We start from the raw sequence: 19,910 nt of genomic DNA on the forward strand, positions 1-19,910 counted from the left end.
TTTAAATTTCTACGACACCCTTACAACTCCCAAAATAACTTAACAAATTCCTAAGTAATTAAAATACATAACCTTTGTTATTCCAATGCATATTAATGGTTTCAAATTGTTTTCTCCAAGTCTACTTCTTGCATCATGCTTACCCTGATATTTAGGGATATCGGGTTGGAGCGTGTCAAAATATGTGATTGGAGACATGTTTTTGTAGTGTGAGATTAATGGTACTAGTCCAGCAATCACCATGAAGGTTTAGAAAATCCATTTCCTAATCATGCAAAGACATTTTCTTTCATTTCATCTTCAACTTTCTCAACCTAGGAATCCACCACGGAGGCAGATTCTCTGCCCTCCCACTTCCCGTGCCCTTCTGTTTTGTGTGGTCATAGTTAAGCCACATCAACATTTTATATTGTTTTTTTATAAAAATAATAAGATAAAAATGAATAGTAATATAAAATGTTGACGTGACTTAACCATAACCACACAAACAGAAAGGCAGAGGATCTGCCTCCATCCACCACAGATAGCTCTTTCAGCTTCGCTTTCGTTTCATCTTCAACTTTCTCAAGCTAGGAACCCACCACAGGTACCTCTTTCAGCTTCCAATGGCAGCTAGTTCTCATCCACTACTTGTATCAGATTCCAATCAATTTGAAACACGACAGGGTTGCTATCTATGACAAAAAGAAATCCCTCGACTCACCGGGTAAGACGTAAAATGCACATCCAGGACGTGTTGAACGTTTTCTATATAAACCAGTTATCATGCTTGCTTCTTCACATCCAGCTTGCCAATCACTACTTGAAGCAAAGCCATTGTCGACACAGAGCGGCCCTCTCATCACCGCAATGGCTTTTGAAAGAAACCTTTTGATTGTTACCATACTCATCACCTTGGGGACCTTGGCATCTGAAGCCACGTCTCGCACATTGTACCAAGCTTCCATTGCTACAAAACATGAGCAGTGGATGAAAAAGCATGGACGCGTTTACCAGGACAGCGCGGAGAAGGAAAGGCGTTTCCAGATATTCAAAAACAATGTGGAGTTTGTCGAGAAATTCAACAGTGAAGGGAACATGACTTACAGCCTATGCATCAACCGATTTTCGGATATGACCTATGATGAATTCCTCAGGCATTATACTGGATACAAGCAGCCCACTGAATCAACCTCATCCGCAGTTGCATCTTTTACATACGAAAACCTAAGCCCGGCTGATGTTCCCCAAAGCATTGACTGGAGGGAGAAGAGAGCAGTTACTCCAGTAAAATTTCAAGGGAGCTGTGGTAAGAGCACCAACCTCCATATTAACATAGGGCTAAGCTTCCTTGTACATATGTATGTATTGCATTAATTACTTTCTTCGTGCATTCATTCCTACGGAAATTAATTCATATCCGTTTGTTCGAATACATGCAGGTTGTTGCTGGGCATTTGCCGCAGTGGCAGCAGTCGAAGGGATTACCCAAATCAAAACTGGCAAATTGACCTCACTGTCTGAGCAACAACTTGTGAACTGTGATACAGATAACAATGGCTGCCAAGGTGGTCGGGCAGTTAATGCCCTTGCATACATTCAACGAAACGGAGGAATCACCGTTGAAGAAAATTACCCATACCAGAGTTTAGATGGCAGTGTCGGAACATGTGATATGAACAAGGAAAATGAGGCTGCTGCCCAGATCACTAGTTATGCAGAGGTACCTCCCAACAGTGAAACCGATCTACTCAAGACTGTGTCCATGCAACCAGTCTCCGTTTCCATCCATGCCTCACCAGCCTTTCAGCATTATTCAGGCGGGGTGTTCACCGGTGATGATTGTGGGAAAGAATTGAACCACGCTGTTACCATCATTGGGTATGGGACAACTGAAGATGGCACCCCCTATTGGTTAATCAAGAATTCATGGTCCGATAAGTGGGGTGAGAGTGGCTACATGAAGATTCTTAGAAACGCTGATGCCCCAGGTGGTGTCTGTGGCCTCGCTATAAGACCTTGCTATCCGACTATGTAATGTATTAATCAAAGGGTGGAGTGAGCTTCTCCACTTTGCCTATAGGTTATAAGTACTGCAGACAAAACCCATGGGCTGTGAAAATGCCTGTATTTTGTACTTGCAAAAAGTAGGTTCTATGAAATTACACTATTTTACCTTTATATTCATCAATGAATTTTCCTACCCTGCTTAGGCTAAATTAATAACCACAGCTGCAACGGCAGTTTGCTGGATTATGCCTTTGAATACATATAGCAAAACAGAGCATGCTTCCCAGATAATTTGTTATGGAACGTGCCTTCCACAGTGAAACCGACCTATTGAAGGCTGTGTCTTCGTGACGAGCCTTTCAGTTTCCTAAGGTGGGATTTTCTCCAGTGATCGTGGGACAGAACTGAACCACGCATCTGCAACCATCGCGTAAGGAGTGAATAAAGACGGCACCAACTAGTACTTCCCAATATCTTGCTGCAATTACGTTACTCATGTTAAAAATTTGACCTTGTTGATTTCAGGAATACTTTCCCGCTTACTCCGACTGTTAGGCGATCCTCGTTGCAAGGATATATCGCTGTAGTCTAATGAGAAATTAGTCATCTCGAATAGTGTAGGAGCGAATCATCTTTTATTATTTGTCTATTCCTACCTACAACCGGGGATATAGAGTTTCCGTTATATCCTAACCACATGAAGAGTGCTGTAGACTCATGAGGATATATCCCCATCGGGTTCGCCTGTGCCTTTGTATCAAAAGAAGCAAAAAGACAAGGCTTCCAAGCAAATACGAAATTTGAACCATACAACTCTTCCAACAAATAATGCACAATAACCTGTTTCTTTAGCTTTTTAATGGACACAATGTTTAATAAGCTTTCATTTTCATTTCCACGTAACGGCACAGTACGGAGGAGGGGCACTGAGTCGATCTACGAACATGGAGGATGACTAATTTCAGCAACCAAAACAAAACAGGCTTTTAAACATCATCCGTAACTTGGTTCGTACATCTTTTTACGCAGAGATTCATTTCTCAATTACAGAAAATTGGCGAGCTTCGATTCACATTTAACTCTGAATATGTCAATTTGTGGATGTCATGGCCTCGTCAAGATGGCTATAGATTCCCACTCCAGACTACATATAACATCCTGTGCAGCAAAATGTGGAACTGGTAAGCAACGTAACTTTTTACACTTCTTCGAGCACGTTTTCTTTTATTAACAGATTAAACATATTAAAAACGTCATAAAACCATCCAAATTTATGTATTCACAGAGAACAGAGAGAAATTGGTAAAATTCTACTTACAGAAGGATATTGCCGGTCTATGTCAAAGCTGTTGATTGCACAAGGTTCTGCCAGGAGCTCGATGGGTTCCTCACCTAAACAGATTCGGGCAATTTGAAACTATAAGTCCCATATCAAGTTTCAAGAATAGATTGTTTTACAAATGGTCAGTTCGTTCAAAAATAAAGAAGCTATCAGCCATGACAGGTTGCCATCCAACAATTTAGCACAAAGGACCATACCTTGTTCAACAACAGCAAGGATACCATCTTCTGAACATATCATAGTAGGTAAGATACGTGAAGAAACATTTCCCACATTCGAAGACTTTGCATAGTGGTCGTACTGAACCTCCCAAACCTCACTTTCACATGGTGAATGGGTTGCTTCACCTGCCCCAACCCCAGAAAGAAGGATTGGTTGCTGTGGCCACCTAAGATCCCACGCAAATACAGTCCCTAAAGAACCTCCAGCCTGTAAGTACGAGAAAATCGTAAAGACAACATGAGGTTATTCTTTTGAGTCTGTAACAACATAAGACTTAAGTAAAATAGAAGCCAGCAATGGATATATACACAGCACATCATTGTGTAAGCAACATTTAACACATTAGATGCATTCTCAATGCACGCAATATCCCTAACATTCGACAGGAGAAGGCATTATCGATTTCAAAAAGGCATCCAAGACAAAACAAATGGAAAATTACCAAACAAGTGTGCTTTCTTGAAGGATGGATATCAATTGAATGTACAATCCCTGGAGTTGACGGTTGAGACCTGCAACATTTCCAACAAGCAAAAGCTTAATCAACCTACATCCAGCACCAGAGAAGAACAAAACCGAATCTTTCTGAAGAATTCCTTACTTACTCAACTCAAAATATAACTACATTACGTTTAACAAAGGACTTACCGAGCTAATTGCAGATATCATTAAACATGAGTAAATTCTTAAAACAAGATAGATGTCAATATATTATAACTCAATGTCCACCATACAAATCCAATCTAGCATAATCAATAGAGCAAATGAGACAAAGATAAATGAAAGTTTAAGCCCAAAAATGCTCACCAGCCACCCTTAAATTGAGAAACCGCTCTGCCGCGCTTCCTCTGATCCCACCACTGGAGGCTAAACCCATATCCACCAGTAGCAAACTCACTCGGAGATGCCCATTTCGCCGCGGTAAACGAAACCAAGCCGCTGCTGTCGAAAACTCGCCGATAGCTCAACTCAGAGTCCCCTAAACTTACCAAATTGACCCTCCCATCTTCCCCAACACTCACACACTCCGACCCACCATCCATAACATCCACACAAGAAATGGGTCCCTCGTGTAACTCCTTTTCGGGCACCGAAAGCTCCGATTGGAGATACGCAGGGTCCATTGAATCGCCGTACAAGATGTGTAGGGAGCCGGAAAATGTCGCGGCAGCGACGAGAGGTTTGTGGTGGGATTGGGAGGTTTTGAGGGAGGAAATTCGGGAGGGCGAGACCCATTGAGATTGCGGGGTTAGCGTTGCTGGGTTCGGAGTGAAAGAGTGGGTCTCTACGGAGGAAGAGTCGGAATCGGAGTCGAAAACTGCAATAACGGCGAGGCGGTCCAAGGCGGAGAGAGGCGGGAGCCACCGGACTGAGTCTAAGTACTTGGATTGTGGGAGTCGGTGGATCTGCGGAGGCTCTGCGATCGGCATTGTTTAATGTTTAGGGTTAGGCCCTTTAGGGTTTAGGGAAAGGAATTTCAGATAGGATGAGAGATTTGGGAAAATCAGGTACGACAGATTTAGAAGTGAACGTTTTTTATTTATTTATTTATTTTTTTTGTCAAGTAGAAGTGAACGTTTAAGGAGTTGCAGCAGCCACCCCAAGTGGGTGTACAATAATAATTTGATATTATGATGGTGTATTCAATCAGAAATTTGAGAGAGTTTAATGTAATTATTACCTCCTATGAGTTTCTTGGATTTCGATTGGTTCACATATAATCCAATGAATTGTACCCCGCGTAAAAAGATTTAATATAAATTTTATTATAAAGTTTAATGAATTTTTATCGAGTCTAATGGATTCATTGGACAATAATTGTTTTTCGGCTAAACTTTTGCCTCTCAAATTATTCACTTTTTTTTTCTTTTTCTTTTGAGCTCTATCCATCCGAACCAAGCAAAAAATCATCTGGGTTTGCCAAAATCAATTACCATAAGCAATACTCAAGAAGTCTAGATTCGCCAACAACCAAAGACTATAAACTTTATAGGAAAAGAACTGATGAAGAAAATATAGTTTCCAATATATCAAAGTAGATAAATCATCGTCATTTCTCATCTCTGACTTCCGTTGTTCATAGCATCTGTCCACATATTTGAAGCTATATCAAGTCTCCATGCATTAGCATTTTCTCGTGCCTGCTCTTGGGTTTCATAAAGTTCTTCATCTTCTGCCAGCAATGACGGGGATGAAGGTTCTTTATCTTCAACAGGAAATTCATCGGAACGACACTCCTTACGAAGAAAGTTGTGTAATCCTGCACAAGCTAACACTACTTTTGCTTGTGTCTTGTATGGAAATGGAGGTGCAGACTTAAAAATTGTGAATCGTGATTTGAATATACCAAATATTCTCTTGACCACATTTCTCAAGGAAGCATGGTGAAGATTAAACAACTCAAGTGAATTTTCGGGGTCACAACCTTGACCAGCAAAATCTTGAAGGTGAAAGCGAACACCTCGAAATGGAGCTAAAAACTGACGACGACTTGCAAATCCACAATCGACCAAGAAAAACTTACCTGGATGAACACGTAACATATCAATAAAATCTAGGGAGTTTTAATGAAAAGGGCTTAGACCAAGATTATTTTAATAAAAAACCACCTATAGTTTTCTTTAACCAAAAAAAACCTCAAAATTAACCATAAAGACAAAGGTCTCCAATTCTACATGGGCTGAATTACAGAGCCCAACAGAAACAAAAATAAGTTTCCAAAATTACCCCAACAAGGAGGCGCAGGTCTGAAACTTGTTTGTTCTCATGAAGGAGAAAGCTCACGTCAACTCCAAGCAGAGCGACAATCAGCGTTTCGTTTTCTGGGTTTTTCTTCCTTCATTCTTGGTGCATATATCAATTTTTGAATTTCCTTGTCCAAATTAGATTCAGATTTGGAAAATAACCAGACTTTGAGAAAAAAAAAATCCCAAATTATTGAATCCAATCTCCAAAAGTACAATTAAAAAGAAACGAATAGGAAAAGAGCTGTGCAATTGAATCAAGGAGGAGGACACTCAAACTGAATCCATTTTCCATGGACCAGGAAAAAACCAAAAACTCCAATTCCTTGCACCCATTTCTCCATAAAACTAGAAACAAAAATATATCTCTACCTGTGATAGAACCACCTTCCCCAATTACAAAATCTGGAAAAGAAAAAGAAAATAGAAAAGGTAGATGAGAAAGAGAGAGAAAAGTGACTTCAACCATGGCGTTCAACTTTCATAACACTGTTAATGTTAAACATTTCTAGGAAATAGTATGATTTTTTTGCCACTTTTTTAGAAAACAATGCGACCCGTTATATTTTGAATTCGTAACTGTTTCTGGAAAAACTAACATTGTCTTTGGAAAAATTAACAGTGTCCCTGGAAAAACCTAACATTGTCTCTGGAAAACTAACACTGTCTCTGAAAAAACTAACATTGTCTCTGGAAAAACACTGTCTTTGGAAACAGTGACTTAGATTCTAGAAACAATGTTACTTAAAATTCAGAAACAGTTTATTTTTACAGTCCAGAAACAGTGACCTGTCGTTGTTATTGAATAGCATGCAGATCTCAAATTTATTTTCTGGAGAAATAAACGATGAACTCCACTGACGAAGAAAAATTGAAAAATATTACCTCAAATCCATTATGAATAATAACGACGATCACATTTCAACGAAATAATACAAAATATAAATTAAATAGCATGAATATCTATATTTTTGTTTCAAAGAAAAAGAAGGTCTGCAAAACAATAATGAACTCCATTAACAATGAAAATCTGGAACTCAACCTAAACAAGCTAGGGGTAAAATCGACAAATCATAATTTATTATAGTTGGGTTATTTTTAGTTGTACTGCTTTAATACAGGCCTTGTACTAATCATTAAACAAAACTTATAACATAATTTTTTATTAAAACTAAAACTTTTCGAACTTTTTTTATTAGTTTTCCTTAAAATCTAATAGTATAACAAATAGAGGCTTAAGAAATGAAAATATGTACTGTGCGACACTAGTCCATTCCTCCTTGATAAAGCATCAGACAACACTTTGGAATCATGGGCTGAACCTTCCCATCCACTAAGAATGTATATGAATTCCAAATCAAAGTTACAAGAAGCCAACACATTTTGTGATATTTTCCCATGACGATCACGATAACTGCTGACTTCACGTCCTTTTACCATTGCTGGTATATGTATGCCATCAATTGCTCCAACACAATCCTACAATAAATATAAGATCATTTATATAGTGTATATTTTTACAATGACAACAATAAAATGAACAAGAACAATATAACATATATATCATTCACCTTAAAGTAAGGGTAAAACCTTGTGCTTTCTCTTATTTTAGTTGGGACTGTGGGTGCTGGTTTGACCATCAGATCAGGAGCTATTGTGTTCAAGGCCTTCAGCACTCCAATAAAATTTTTGCTTGTTGCAAAATGTGATCTTTCAAATGTCTCGCGAGTTAAACGATATTGAGCATTTTGACCGACAATGATTAAAAATGTTGCAAGCATTTCTTCAACACAGATGAATCTGGTATCTTGCAATTGCGTCTTCTCTCTTATAATACTGCATAGCTTTAGAAACACATATGGATACATTCTATATAACTTTCGAAATTAACTGCTTAATCTCCTTCCGTTTGCTTAGTTATCGTCCACAACTTACATCACTTTAAAGAATAAACACATGGTAGATGGCGCTTTATTGCAATGGCAAAAAAAAAAAAAATCATGTTTATGCACTCTAGTGCAATTTCAACCCCCCACCAATCTCCCTCCCTCTAAATACTAACAATTTAATCAACTAACGCTATCATTTGTTAAAAAAGCCGAATATGTGCATTGCAAAAAAGTGAAGAAAAAAAATGATATCCCTTTTAGATGGTAAGTACAAAAACGAGGTAAGTACTGCAGTGGGAGATGTGGAAGGGATTACACAAATCAAAACTGGTAAATGTAAGCCATTCCAGAAATCGAATCAACCAAATCCTAGATTACGTTTATCATTAATGACAGTGCAAAAAGAACATGAACCCTAATACCGTTTATACAGAGCCTTGATCTAATCGACACTTGAAGACCTGGTGCTATGATAGGAAATTAGCCTTCTCTTCTCTTGTACACACATAACAGTTCTCAAGCTTTCAATGGGGCAAGCATGCAAACTGAACCACCAACATACCGAGAACACTACTAGAAAATGTGCTATAGGGCACCGTTTTGAGGACACCCTTCTTCATCAGTGGCTTTGTAAATTGGACTATCACCATGGTCAAAATTTGGTGTCTTAAACTTTTGTAACACCAATCATTGGTAGCTTTAACCTTTATAACACCATTCATTGGTGTCAAACTATAAAAATTTTGACACCAAAGACTTGTTATATGTTTTTCAACTTTGGGAGCTGATTTTATTTTATTTTTCAGTTTTCTTCTCCTTTTGCTGTCAAAATATTTTTATTTTCATTTAATAATGCTATTCTACAGTACTTCACCCCTCATATAAATACAAAGTTTACCCAACCTTAATTGTCAACCAGCCTTTCTCTCTCTTTTCTGCGCTGAAACTCTCTCAGAGTAGCTCCAGTGAAAGCTGCAGCCTGATGGATCGGCGACTTTGATGACCCAATAGCCCCAGTTCCTTGCTCTAGCCCATGCGGGCGATTGGGCAGGGGGCCCGAGTGAAAGGCCCCGCTCAAATTAGTGGCCCGACAGCCCAAGGGCCAGGTGATGCCATGCTAACTTCAGGATGATGTCAGCCACGATTTAATTAATTTTGCGTCAGGCGCATGCATAACACGCGCACGTGAAGGCACTCCCCGACAACTTTTAAGGTGCTGGGGCCCGCGGTGCAGAGGGCAAAAAAGTTATCGTTGGTGGCCACGTGGCACGTTTCATCCATTGGATTTTAACGATTACTTTTTCTGGACTGCTGGATTTCCAACAGTAAAAAAAAAATTGAAACCTTCCGCAATATCAACTGTTGGATTTGAGATTAACGGTCCACGTTATTCGCCTTTAAAAATTACAAAAAAAAAAAGAATTCACATTTAAAAATTATGAACTGTTACCGTTGTGCCACATGGCACAATCTAAAGGGTTGTATTTCAATTTTTTTTTAATCCAACGGCAGAAATTAATTAAGTTAATAAAAAAAATGTTAAAAATTAATTAAAAAAATGATTTTACTTTTCTGTAAGTACCTTCTCATTAACTTCTACCTTGCACCGCATTTTCATATTTTCTCAAATACTTTCAACCGCATTCCAATCTTTCTTTCAAAGTTTCAATCCAATTGGTTTCCAACAAAATGACTAATGATGCAGGTATGAATTGGAAAATTATTGAAGATGTTACGTTGTGTTCGTTGACTAGGTAGTATGGCCCGTGGTACTTATGTCTATTTAGGGGTGGGTTCGGTTCGGTTCGGTTTGGTTTTTTGCGAAAACCGGAAACCGAACCGAAATTACTGTTCGGTTCGGTTCGGTTCGGTTTTCTATCGGTTTGTGTTCGGTTCGGTTTGTATTCGGTTCGGTTTTCTCGGTTCGGTTTCGGCCCGGTTCGGTTTTTTTTTTTTTTTTTTTTTTCAATCACGATTCACGATTTTATTTATTTGCCGATTTTATTGAAACCCCACTTGCACATTGTAAATTGGAACAACCCCATGTCAGAAATTGGGTCTGAAATCAAAAGGGTTGCTCCAAAACATTCAATTATTGGTGTTTTTTCAGTGTGGCATTTTATCCAACACATTGAGATCTTTGGAGCTCTAAGCCTCTAACTAATGGACTAAAAGGAAGAGGACCCATTGAAAGGATGGTTTTTTTAATTGGAGATTTGGGAGGATTGTTTTTTACCTTGATTGTAGGGTCGGTTGAATCATCAAGGACTTGGATCACGAGATGATCCGACGGCCATGAAAGTCCACATGCAGCTCCAATGGAGACCTTGTAGACCTGCCCAAAAAGCACCACACTTTAAGGCTTTTCATTTGGTTTTTTTACAAACCCAGAAAATAAAAATGGCAAAAAACAAAGAGAATTTGAGGGAGGCATGAGGGTTCGAACCCATGCCTCCATGGCTTGTAAAGTTTCATTGAAACCAACTTGGCAACAGGTTCTGTTTTGTTATGATTGTATGACTAAAATATTTATAAATATTCAAAAAAATTATATATATATATATCGGTTCGGTTCGGTTCGGTTCGGTTTCCGAGCCTAAAAAATCGAAACCGAACTGGTCAGATTCGGTTCGGTTCGGTTTTTTTGCTGTTCGGTTTTTTTCGGCCTCGGTCCGGTTCGGTTGTCGGTTTTTTTCGATTTTCGGTTTTTTGAACCCACCCCTATGTCTATTGACCCAATACATGACTCTTGATGCTTTTCCTTGCAGGACATCTTTGAACATTGGGGATTGGGTAAGGACATTGAGGTCATTTTGAGCTCTCAAAACACCAAAAAAAGCGTGTCAAATCCATGTATCAAATGATGCCACCGCCTCCAAAATGATATTTTTTGCTTATTTTATGTTCCCATAAGCTCCTTGCCATGCACTTGGATAGTTTTTTCAGGTTCAGTGCATACAGTCGATGCTTCCAATCATCCCAAAAAAACCTCGCATCTCGCCCTTCTTCAGAAGCCTTTGCAAGTCCATCTCAGTTGGTTTCCATAGGTACTCTATGGTGTAGAGAGATTCGATTGCAGAACAAAACCTCATCAGGGACTCGAGAATGGTTGATTTCTCCATCCTCGCTATCTCATCCACTTGGTCTACAGATGTTCCATATGCAAGCATCCGCAAAGTAGCAGTAATTTTTTGCTCAGGAAGGAGACCCATAATACCAAAAACATCATTCTTTTGCACAAAGTAAGAATCATGGTCGGAAACAACAATCATGATTTTGTTGAACAAATGTCATTCCATTTTAAAATGACGTCTAAAGTACGTATCAAGAAATGCACTCTTATGAACAAAATAATCGTCCAAGAAATCCGTACCTCGTCCATCTCATTTTCGTCCACCTGGAGATTGAACATTTCTTCCTCTTGCTGAAACAATTCTTTCTCTTGCTCATCAATTTCCCACAACATTCTTGAAGAAAACATTGTAAGAAGGAATCAGAAACTATAAATAATGATAGAGATTTTAATTTTAATGTGTGATTTCTTACGATAGATGGTGGATTATATGGAGTTCACTAATGCAAAATAGTAAATTTGTAGTCATCAGCACCATTAATTGCAACTAAATGCCAAGGGGCAAAGACTCGAGCAAACACACCATTGACTTGTAGTCATCAGCACCATTAATGGCAACTAAAGACCAAAGGGCAAAGACTCGAGCAAACACACCATTGACTTGTAGTCATCAGACTCTTGATTCATTCATGGAAATTGGTTTCCATCGTAAAATCAATTGATAATATAAGGAGTAGTCCAACTTCTTATAAGGTCATGCAAGGTTCCTCCTCCCATCAATGTATGACTCATTCTTAACACGCTCCTTCATGTGTGGTGAATTTACAAGCCTAACACAACGAGATGATGTGGAGCACGTGTGGCTGTTTGACTTCACACATGAGACAACCTATTCTGATACCATAAAGAAAGTTGGGTACCATCCTAAGTCGTTCGAACTGCTTTGTGCACAAACTCCTCGGCAAAAACAAAACAAGTGTAGCATTCGGGCTAGACTGATTGATGAAGATTACTGAGTGATCAACTTGTGGAATGTGCCTGGAAATTTGGCTCCCTTCCAAATTCCCATCCTAACGATTTCAACAAAGTGCACATCCAGGACATCCTGAACGTCTTCTATTTAAACCGGTAATATCATGCTTGCTTCTTCACATCCAGCTTGCCAATCACTACTCGAAGCAAGGCCATTGTCGACACAGAGCGCCCTCTTATCACCGGTGGTTCTTTGCGAGCAATGGTTTTCGAAAGAAACCTTTTGATTGTTACCATACTGATCACCTTGGGGACATTGGCATCTGAAGCCACGTCCAGCACATTGAACCAAGCTTCCATTGCTGCAAAACATGAGAGGTGGATGAAAAAGCATGGACGCGTTTACCAGGACAGCGCGGAGAAGGAACGGCGTTTCCACATATTCAAAAACAATGTGGAGTTTGTCGAGAAATTCAACAGTGAAGGGAACAAGACTTACAGCCTATGCATCAACCGATTTTCGGATATGACCAATGACGAATTCCTCATGTATTATACTGGATACAAGCAGCCCACTGAATCAACCTCATCTGCAGATGCATCATTTACATACGAAAACCTAAGCCTAACGGATGTTCCCCCAAGCATTGACTGGAGGGAGAATGGAGCTGTTACTCCAGTAAAAGATCATGGGCAATGTGGTAAGAGCACCAACCACCATATTAACATAGGGCTAAGCTTCCTTGTACATATGTATGTATTACATTAATTACTTTCTTCGTGCATTCATTCCTACGGAAATTACTTCATATCCGTTCGTTCGAATACATGCAGTTTGTTCCTGGGCATTTTCCGCAGTGGCAGCAGTCGAAGGGATTACCCAAATCAAAACTGGCAAATTGATCTCACTGTCTGAGCAACAACTTGCTGTGATACAGATAACAATGGCTGCCAAGGTGGTCGGGCAGTTAATGCCTTTGCATACATTCAACAAAACGGAGGAATCACCAGTGAAGAAAATTACCCATACCAGAGTTTAGATGGAAGTGCCGGTACATGTGATATGACAAAGGCAAAAGAGGCTGCTGCCTGGATAACTAGTTATGCAGAGGTACCTCCCAACAGTGAAACCGATCTACTCAAGGCTGTGTCCAAGCAACCAGTCTCCGTTTCCATCAATATATCAGAAGAATTTCAGCATTATTCAAGCGGGGTGTTCACCGGTGATGATTGTGGGACAGAAATGAGCCTCGCTGTTACCATCATTGGGTATGGGACAACTGAAGATGGCATCCCCTATTGGTTAATCAAGAATTCATGGTCCGATATGTGGGGTGAGATTGGCTACATGAAGATTCTTAGAAACGTTGATGTCCCAGGTGGTGTTTGTGGCCTTGCTACGAAAGCTTCCTATCCGATTATAAGTACTACAGACAAACCCATAGGCTGTGAAAATGCCTGTATTTTGTACTTAAAGTATGATCTATGAAATTACATTATTTTACCTTTATATTCAACAATGAATTTTCCTACCCTGCTTAGGCTAAATTAATAACCACAGCTGCAACGGCAGTTTGCTGGATTATGCCTCTGAATACATATAGCAAAACAGCGCATGTGACAAAACGAGCATGCTTCCCAGATAACTGGTTATGGAACGTGCCTTCCACAGTGAAAACGACCTATTGAAGGCTGTGTCTCCATGACGAGCCTTTCAGTTTCCTAAGGTGGGATTTTCTCCAATGATCGTGGGACGGAACTGAACCACACATTTGCAACCATCGGGTAAGAAGTGAACAAAGATGGCACCAACTATTGGTTGCTCAAGATGGGATGGGAGGTGGGGTGAAGTGAGAATGGCTATATGAAAATTTGCAGAAACATGCCATTGTATCTTTGTCAGCGGGCTATGGATTCTTCTTATCAAACTATCTAAACTATGGATATAATCAAGGGGTTAAGAGATCATCTCGACTTCACCTAACAAGACAAAACTACCAGGCTTCGCCTATAGCCAAGAAAATTCCTTGTAGTAGCTAATCCATACCATTCAATAAACTTTCGGGATCTTATAAAACATTATTGAAAACAGGATAATCTATACATTTCATTTGGTATTGATAAATTTAGTGATATGGATAGCCGAAAATGAGTTCTTACAACAAAGCTAACAGAACAAAATGGATATGCAAAATGGGTTCTGATTCAAACAAAAAAAAAAAAATTGGCCTTTCCAAATGAAACAATACAAAAGGTATCATGATAAGTAAGTTTGAAATTCTGCCTTTGTTCACAAGAATAAGCTATTGGACATCATTACCTTACATGCCATTGCACTTACCTAATAAACTGAATATGAAAAGACACAATCAGGCACGTTTTCCACTACTGGGATTGCTCTTCGTGCAGAGGACCTTCCGCCCCTTAGCACGTCGGCGCTTCATCATTGCTCTCCCACCAGTGGTTCTCATGCGTCTCCGGAAGCCATGAGTTCGAGCCAAGGATTTCCTGGACCTACTTCTCTTGGTTAGACACAGGGCAGCCTTCCCGGCCCTTACCACCAAGCCAGAGCCTCTTCTTCTTCCAACCCCAACAGTAGAGCTCAAATCCAACCCCAAAGATAAACCTTCAAATTAAAAATCAAGTTCTCATCAATTCAAGGCCTGAAGAAATATCCTTTGGCAAGCTCTTCAGCAGAAACCAAATAAAGGCGCCAACTTGCTTCATTTTTGCGGAAGTATTAGCATCGGGTGACCAACGAAGAACTCACACATTCATCTAAACAGCACCTACCAAGTCTCTAACCACTTCTACATCTAATATACTATGCTGTAAGGCATCTTTTGATTAGCAATCGAAGTACTTAATTTGCTAAAACTAATCAAATTGTAACCAAGAAAGTTACTTTTCATGAAGCTAGAGTACCTAAGCAAACTAAAAAATGAACAGAATTCAAGCAAGCAATGGAATGTGAATATACAACCGATCAGCTTATGAAATTCAACAACAACAAAAAACCCCCATCTGAACTTAGATTCAAATTTGAACAAGAATGCAGTACTTCACAATCTTCAGCAAAAAGGAGCAGACGCCCATTTTCCAAATCACCCAGAAAACAAAAACAACAATTCAAGCTTCAAGTTTTCTCAGAGAATCCCAGAGTAACGGTAATAAAAGAAGAAAACTTACCCGAGAACGCGGAAGCGGAAGCGATGGAGGAGGAAGAGATGAAGGAGCAGTGAAGCAACGGGGAACGCGGGGCAGCGCCACCGCTGAGAGACACGGAGCTCTTCCTTGCAGTTGAGCCGGTGAGGAACGTGAGAGAAGCACAGGGTGTGGAGGCTCGACTGGAAAGGCAGGGCGACCATGCCATTGCTGAAATTGAAGCCATTCTTCCTTTTGCCTTCGTCTTCTTTCGTCTTCAGGTGTTGTTGCTCTGCTTTCTTCTTTCTTTCTGCGTTTTGTTGTCGCTAAAGAGGAGGAAGAAGATGAGGTTTTTGTGCCTTCGCCTTATCCAATCCAGTGTCTGTGGAATTGGTTTGGACCCTTTCGAGTCCGACCGGATTATCCATACTTCAAACGCACTGGGCTGGACCGGCCCATTACCCTTGCGTACATAGCCTGCCGAATGTAGTACGTTATTATAGAATTATTTCGGCACAATAATCAATTGGGGATGTAGCTCAAATGGTAGAGCGCCCGCTTTGCATGCGGGAGGTACAGGGTTCGATACCCTGCATCTCCATCTTGCATTTTCTTTTTAAATTTTTTTCTGTCATGTTGAAACGGGTGGTAGATGATTGTGAATTTATTTTTTATTTTTATTTTTATATACAACAATATTTACGTGAAAAGAAAAATTAGTATCCAACTCGTTATTTATGAGTTTCAAACATAAAAGCTTACTTGTAACTAAATCACATAATGATGGCCATAGAAAAACTAAAATATCTCTGTAAGTCTTTCCGACCTTAAAAAATAGATTGTCGTGATGAAATCAGCTGATCTTCTTTTTGAAGAAGAAAAAATGTTCTATTATATTTGAATCCCAAAATCTCCAAAAAAGAATTGGATGTGACAACATAATCAGTAGGTAATAACTACTAAATTGACAAATGTGGATAAGGCTTAAAGAAAGGAGACCTTTCTTGCTCAAGGGAAAACTTAGATGAGCTGTATATATTTGACAATTACGAGATTAGGGTTTCATAAGCATGTGATATTTGGCACTCAATTATTTGCTTTAGTTTAAGACACTCAGAGAGAGGTCAGTCAACATTAAGATTCCATTTTTTTATACAAAAAAATGGTAGGTGTGGTTTCCAAATGCAGGCTCCAAATTCCACATTGGAATGGGCAAAACCAACTTGTTGCCAACCCAAAAACCACCTTCTATGTTGGGCACAGTTTAATCCTTTCTGTATTAGTTCTCACCCACTATTTACTACATTAGCACATAAGTCCAATCAATGATATCATCGTCATTTTCGGGCCACAAAAATAAATGCGAGTCTATTACATTGTCACACGATGTTTTATCTAATCACTCATATTATAATACAATGTATATCTTGTAGTCTAAAAATTAATTGGTTTTATGTACGTATCTTCATATATCTTTGAATAATGAAACCATTCAAGAATCAAAATAACAAGGAGGATCTTGGATCCACTTGTCTAATTAATGATCACAATTAATAAACGAAAGAATGTGTTAAATTGTTAATCATGTAGTTGGCAGATTTGCAAGCAACACCTTAGTCATGAAAGACTGCTACTGGTAGGGGTCCCCTAATACAAGTTGTGCAAGCCAACTATGAATCCACTCTCTCTCTCTCTCTCTCTCTCTCTCTCTCTCTCTCTCTCTCTCTAGCAAAATGTTACGTGAGATTTGCTGACATTTGTAACGTTCCTTCTTTATTGTGTTAAATGAGCTCAAGCGGTAACATAAATTTTAAGGTAATGATTCTCACACTTTCAATTTGTCTTTATGCATTTCTCTCATTATTTGTGTCTCTTCGTTTCTCCTTAATTCATTCAATTTTACAGTTAAAAACAATAAAGACTGCAACATAAAAAAAAAGGAATGCAAAGATCACTCTCCGAATTTTCAAGTGAAAAAATCATGTGTCAGCAACTCTTCGAGCTTTCTTAATTATAAGAGAGTATGGATAACAATCCTCCTTCCAAGTGGCATGCGATCATGTAAAGGTTGCTACTTGCCAAGGTGTTTGAGGGGTTCACCATTTTTAGATGAGAACTTCTTCGTTAAGAGCCTTAAGACACCGACAAATCAAAGGTGAGACTGAGAGACACAAAGGCCCCACCATACATTAAATATGTGATTGGAGACCTGTTTTTGTAGAGTGAGATTGAAGGTACTAGGCCAGCACTGACCATGGAGGTTTAGAAAATCCATTTCCTAATCATATCAAGACTTTCTTTTCATTTCAACTTCAACTTTCTCAATAAAGAAGTACCACCACAGAGAGCTCTTTCAGCTTCCCATGGCAACCAATTCTGATCCACTACTCGTATGAGAGTGCCATTTCTTTTCTCCTAACACTTATTCAGCATAATGTTAACGATTGTTGAAGGGACCAAGACATCACCAAGACCAAGTCTATCATACTCGCATTATTTAAAAATGAAGATTCCAATCAACTTGAAACACGACAGGGTTGTCATTTAAGACAAAAATAAATCCCTCGAGTCATAGAATAGGACGCAAAAATAATGTACAATCGGAGAAAACGAAACAGATAGACCCGAAGAAATTTCTCTGGATGAAGAATTAGAGGTGGTTTATTTGAGTGATGAGATTCCATGGATGAAGAATTTAGCTTTTGAAGCACTCTTTTTAGGAGTAGGATTCTCTCCCCTCCTATTCTCATTCCCTTCCCTTCCTTCCTCTCACATATTGTTTTTTGTCTTATTGTCTCTATAAAAAAAATCAATATAAGATGTTGACGTGGCTAAACTGTAACCGTTCAAATAGAAGGGGATGGAAGTTGAGATAATCCTCCTCCCTCTTTTTAATGGAGGGTTTTGGAGAGAGCTTTTGCAAGCACCTTCTGAAACAGAATCCACAATAGACTATCTACCTACTATATGTCATGGCATGAGAATTTAAGAACTCATTTTGGAAGTGTTTTTGAAATGATTCAAAGCGCTTTAGCAAACATTTTTTTGGGGTTTAAAAACACTTAAAGTGTTTTTCCATGATTCACTTGCATTTTTACTAAAAATTGATTCCAAAACCATTTATTTTTAATCAAAAGCACATTCAACCAGTTTAAAAACATTTATAAACGAACTCTGAATTGGAGATCATGGGACCAACCTAAGTGTAGTGGTGGGCTTGAATACCAAGAGCTACCTGATATATTTTATTTTTTAACTGTTTTCTATATGTGGGGCTTGAGGACAAAGTTTTATGAGAGGCTTTTTAGCCAAAATAGTCCTTGAGATTTGCATAACTCATCACTTTGGTCCTTGAGATTTCAAATCAATAGAAGTGGTTACTGAGATTGTCCACCATCCATCATTTTGGTCATTCCCTTAAAAACTCCGTTAAGTGTCGGAAGTTTGGGCAATTTTCAAAACTTCGTAACTCAATCATTTCTGAACCAAATTCGACCCATAATACATCAAAATGAAGATAGGAAAGTGTAGAATAAGATTATACCTATTTGGAAGCCCAATAGTTGCCGGAGATGGTTGGAAAATAGCCTCAAAGTTGACTGGTCCGAGGGAAAACTGGACAACTCGCCGGAAACTAGGCAAACTTTAAACGTTCATAACTTCTTCAATACTCAACGTAATCAAGTGATTCAAAACCAAAAATCATACTTCTCAACGAGACGAAGAGAATGGTATCTTTTTCAGCAGCTAAATCTCCTTGGTTTGGCCGGAAAACGGCTCAAAAGTGGCTGTCTTAGCTTGAGTTAGCCACTTTCGAGCCATTTTCCGACCAAACCACGGTGAGTTAGCCGCTAGAAAACTACCATTCTCTTTGTCTCGTCAAGAATTATGATTTTCTTTTTTGAATGACTTAATTTCGTTGAGTATTGAAGAAGTTACGAACGTTTAAAGTTTGCCCAGTTTTCAGCGAGTTTTCCAGTTTTCCCTTGGACCAGTCAATTTTGAGGCTATTTTTCGACCATCTCAGGCAACCATTGGGCTTTCAAATAGGTATAATCTTATTCTACACTTTCCTATCTTCATTTGATATATTATGGGTCGAATTTGATTAAAAAATGATTGAGTTACGAAGCTTTGAAAATTGCCTAAACTTCCGGCCAAGAGCTTCAGGACACTCAACAGAATTTTTAACGGAATGACCAAAATGATGGATGGTGGACAATCTCAGGGATATTGATTTGAAATCTCAAGGACCAAAGTGAGGAGTTATGCAAATTTCAGGACCATTTTAGCTAAAAAGCCTTTATGAAAAGTCCAAAACAGATAAATCAATCTACTGGAGTGATATGGCTTACCTAATGCTAAGGGCAAGGACTTGACAGCCTGTGGAACCCACCCTTTTGTTTCCCTCCCTTTGGGTGTTTCAATTTTGAATATTCCTCTTATGCTCATGAAATTCATCCAATTATTTTAAGCCATCTCTAGCCAGGAGTTGTAAACTACGTTCAATCTGAATTTATGCAAAATTCGTCTCC

General features: G+C 39.0%; 4 protein-coding genes, 1 non-coding gene and 1 pseudogene across 5 annotated transcripts; 3 read left to right on the forward strand and 3 right to left on the reverse strand.

The window, feature by feature from the left end:
- Nucleotides 1–540: 540 nt before the first annotated feature.
- Nucleotides 541–2,160, forward strand: LOC103944109 (zingipain-1). Its single transcript, XM_009354517.2, has 2 exons — nt 541–1,288; nt 1,422–2,160. The coding sequence occupies exons 1-2, from the start codon at nt 766–768 to the stop codon at nt 2,015–2,017; spliced, it is 1,119 nt and encodes a 372-aa protein (XP_009352792.2). The 5' UTR covers nt 541–765; the 3' UTR covers nt 2,018–2,160.
- Nucleotides 2,161–2,815: 655 nt separating this feature from the next.
- On the reverse strand, nt 2,816–4,998 carry LOC103944108 (nuclear pore complex protein NUP43). The gene is made up of 5 exons (XM_009354515.3): nt 4,361–4,998; nt 3,996–4,065; nt 3,529–3,760; nt 3,308–3,381; nt 2,816–3,147 (listed from the first exon to the last, which is right to left on the reverse strand). The coding sequence occupies exons 1-5, from the start codon at nt 4,981–4,983 to the stop codon at nt 3,094–3,096; spliced, it is 1,053 nt and encodes a 350-aa protein (XP_009352790.2). The 5' UTR covers nt 4,984–4,998; the 3' UTR covers nt 2,816–3,093.
- Nucleotides 4,999–5,610: 612 nt separating this feature from the next.
- Nucleotides 5,611–8,165, reverse strand: LOC125480434. The gene is made up of 3 exons (XM_048591323.1): nt 7,869–8,165; nt 7,564–7,776; nt 5,611–6,072 (listed from the first exon to the last, which is right to left on the reverse strand). Exons 1-3 carry the CDS (start codon nt 8,163–8,165, stop codon nt 5,611–5,613), a joined length of 972 nt encoding a protein of 323 aa, XP_048447280.1.
- Nucleotides 8,166–12,069: 3,904 nt separating this feature from the next.
- Nucleotides 12,070–13,947, forward strand: LOC103944228 (annotated as a pseudogene).
- Nucleotides 13,948–14,341: 394 nt separating this feature from the next.
- On the reverse strand, nt 14,342–15,637 carry LOC103944107 (50S ribosomal protein L34, chloroplastic). Its single transcript, XM_009354513.3, has 2 exons — nt 15,421–15,637; nt 14,342–14,857 (listed from the first exon to the last, which is right to left on the reverse strand). The coding sequence occupies exons 1-2, from the start codon at nt 15,620–15,622 to the stop codon at nt 14,601–14,603; spliced, it is 459 nt and encodes a 152-aa protein (XP_009352788.2). The 5' UTR covers nt 15,623–15,637; the 3' UTR covers nt 14,342–14,600.
- Nucleotides 15,638–15,903: 266 nt separating this feature from the next.
- TRNAA-UGC lies at nt 15,904–15,976 on the forward strand. Its single transcript has one exon. It is a non-coding gene; the product is annotated as a tRNA-Ala (tRNA).
- Nucleotides 15,977–19,910: the final 3,934 nt, after the last annotated feature.

This window comes from the organism of the source record quoted next, unplaced genomic scaffold, assembly GCF_019419815.1.
Source record: "Pyrus x bretschneideri cultivar Hongxiangsu unplaced genomic scaffold, Pyrus_bretschneideri_v1 Contig33, whole genome shotgun sequence".
NCBI classification, from domain to species: Eukaryota; Viridiplantae; Streptophyta; class Magnoliopsida; order Rosales; family Rosaceae; genus Pyrus; species Pyrus x bretschneideri.

Bases quoted from the DNA above. Each gene is read 5' to 3' on its own strand.
- LOC103944109 (XM_009354517.2), top strand. From the start codon at position 766: ATGCTTGCTTCTTCACATCCAGCTTGCCAATCACTACTTGAAGCAAAG. The intron at 1,289-1,421 runs GTAAGAGCACCA...GAATACATGCAG, and splicing joins AAAATTTCAAGGGAGCTGTG to GTTGTTGCTGGGCATTTGCC.
- LOC103944108 (XM_009354515.3), bottom strand. From the start codon at position 4,983: ATGCCGATCGCAGAGCCTCCGCAGATCCACCGACTCCCACAATCCAAG. The intron at 4,066-4,360 runs GTGAGCATTTTT...GAAATGTTGCAG, and splicing joins TCTCAATTTAAGGGTGGCTG to GTCTCAACCGTCAACTCCAG. The intron at 3,761-3,995 runs GTAATTTTCCAT...TCGTACTTACAG, and splicing joins CAAGAAAGCACACTTGTTTG to GCTGGAGGTTCTTTAGGGAC.
- LOC125480434 (XM_048591323.1), bottom strand. From the start codon at position 8,165: ATGTATCCATATGTGTTTCTAAAGCTATGCAGTATTATAAGAGAGAAG. The intron at 7,777-7,868 runs GTGAATGATATA...TATTTATTGTAG, and splicing joins GGTTTTACCCTTACTTTAAG to GATTGTGTTGGAGCAATTGA. The intron at 6,073-7,563 runs GTGTCGCACAGT...CATCCAGGTAAG, and splicing joins TATCAAGGAGGAATGGACTA to TTTTTCTTGGTCGATTGTGG.
- LOC103944107 (XM_009354513.3), bottom strand. From the start codon at position 15,622: ATGGCTTCAATTTCAGCAATGGCATGGTCGCCCTGCCTTTCCAGTCGA. The intron at 14,858-15,420 runs GTAAGTTTTCTT...TTTAATTTGAAG, and splicing joins TTCCGCTTCCGCGTTCTCGG to GTTTATCTTTGGGGTTGGAT.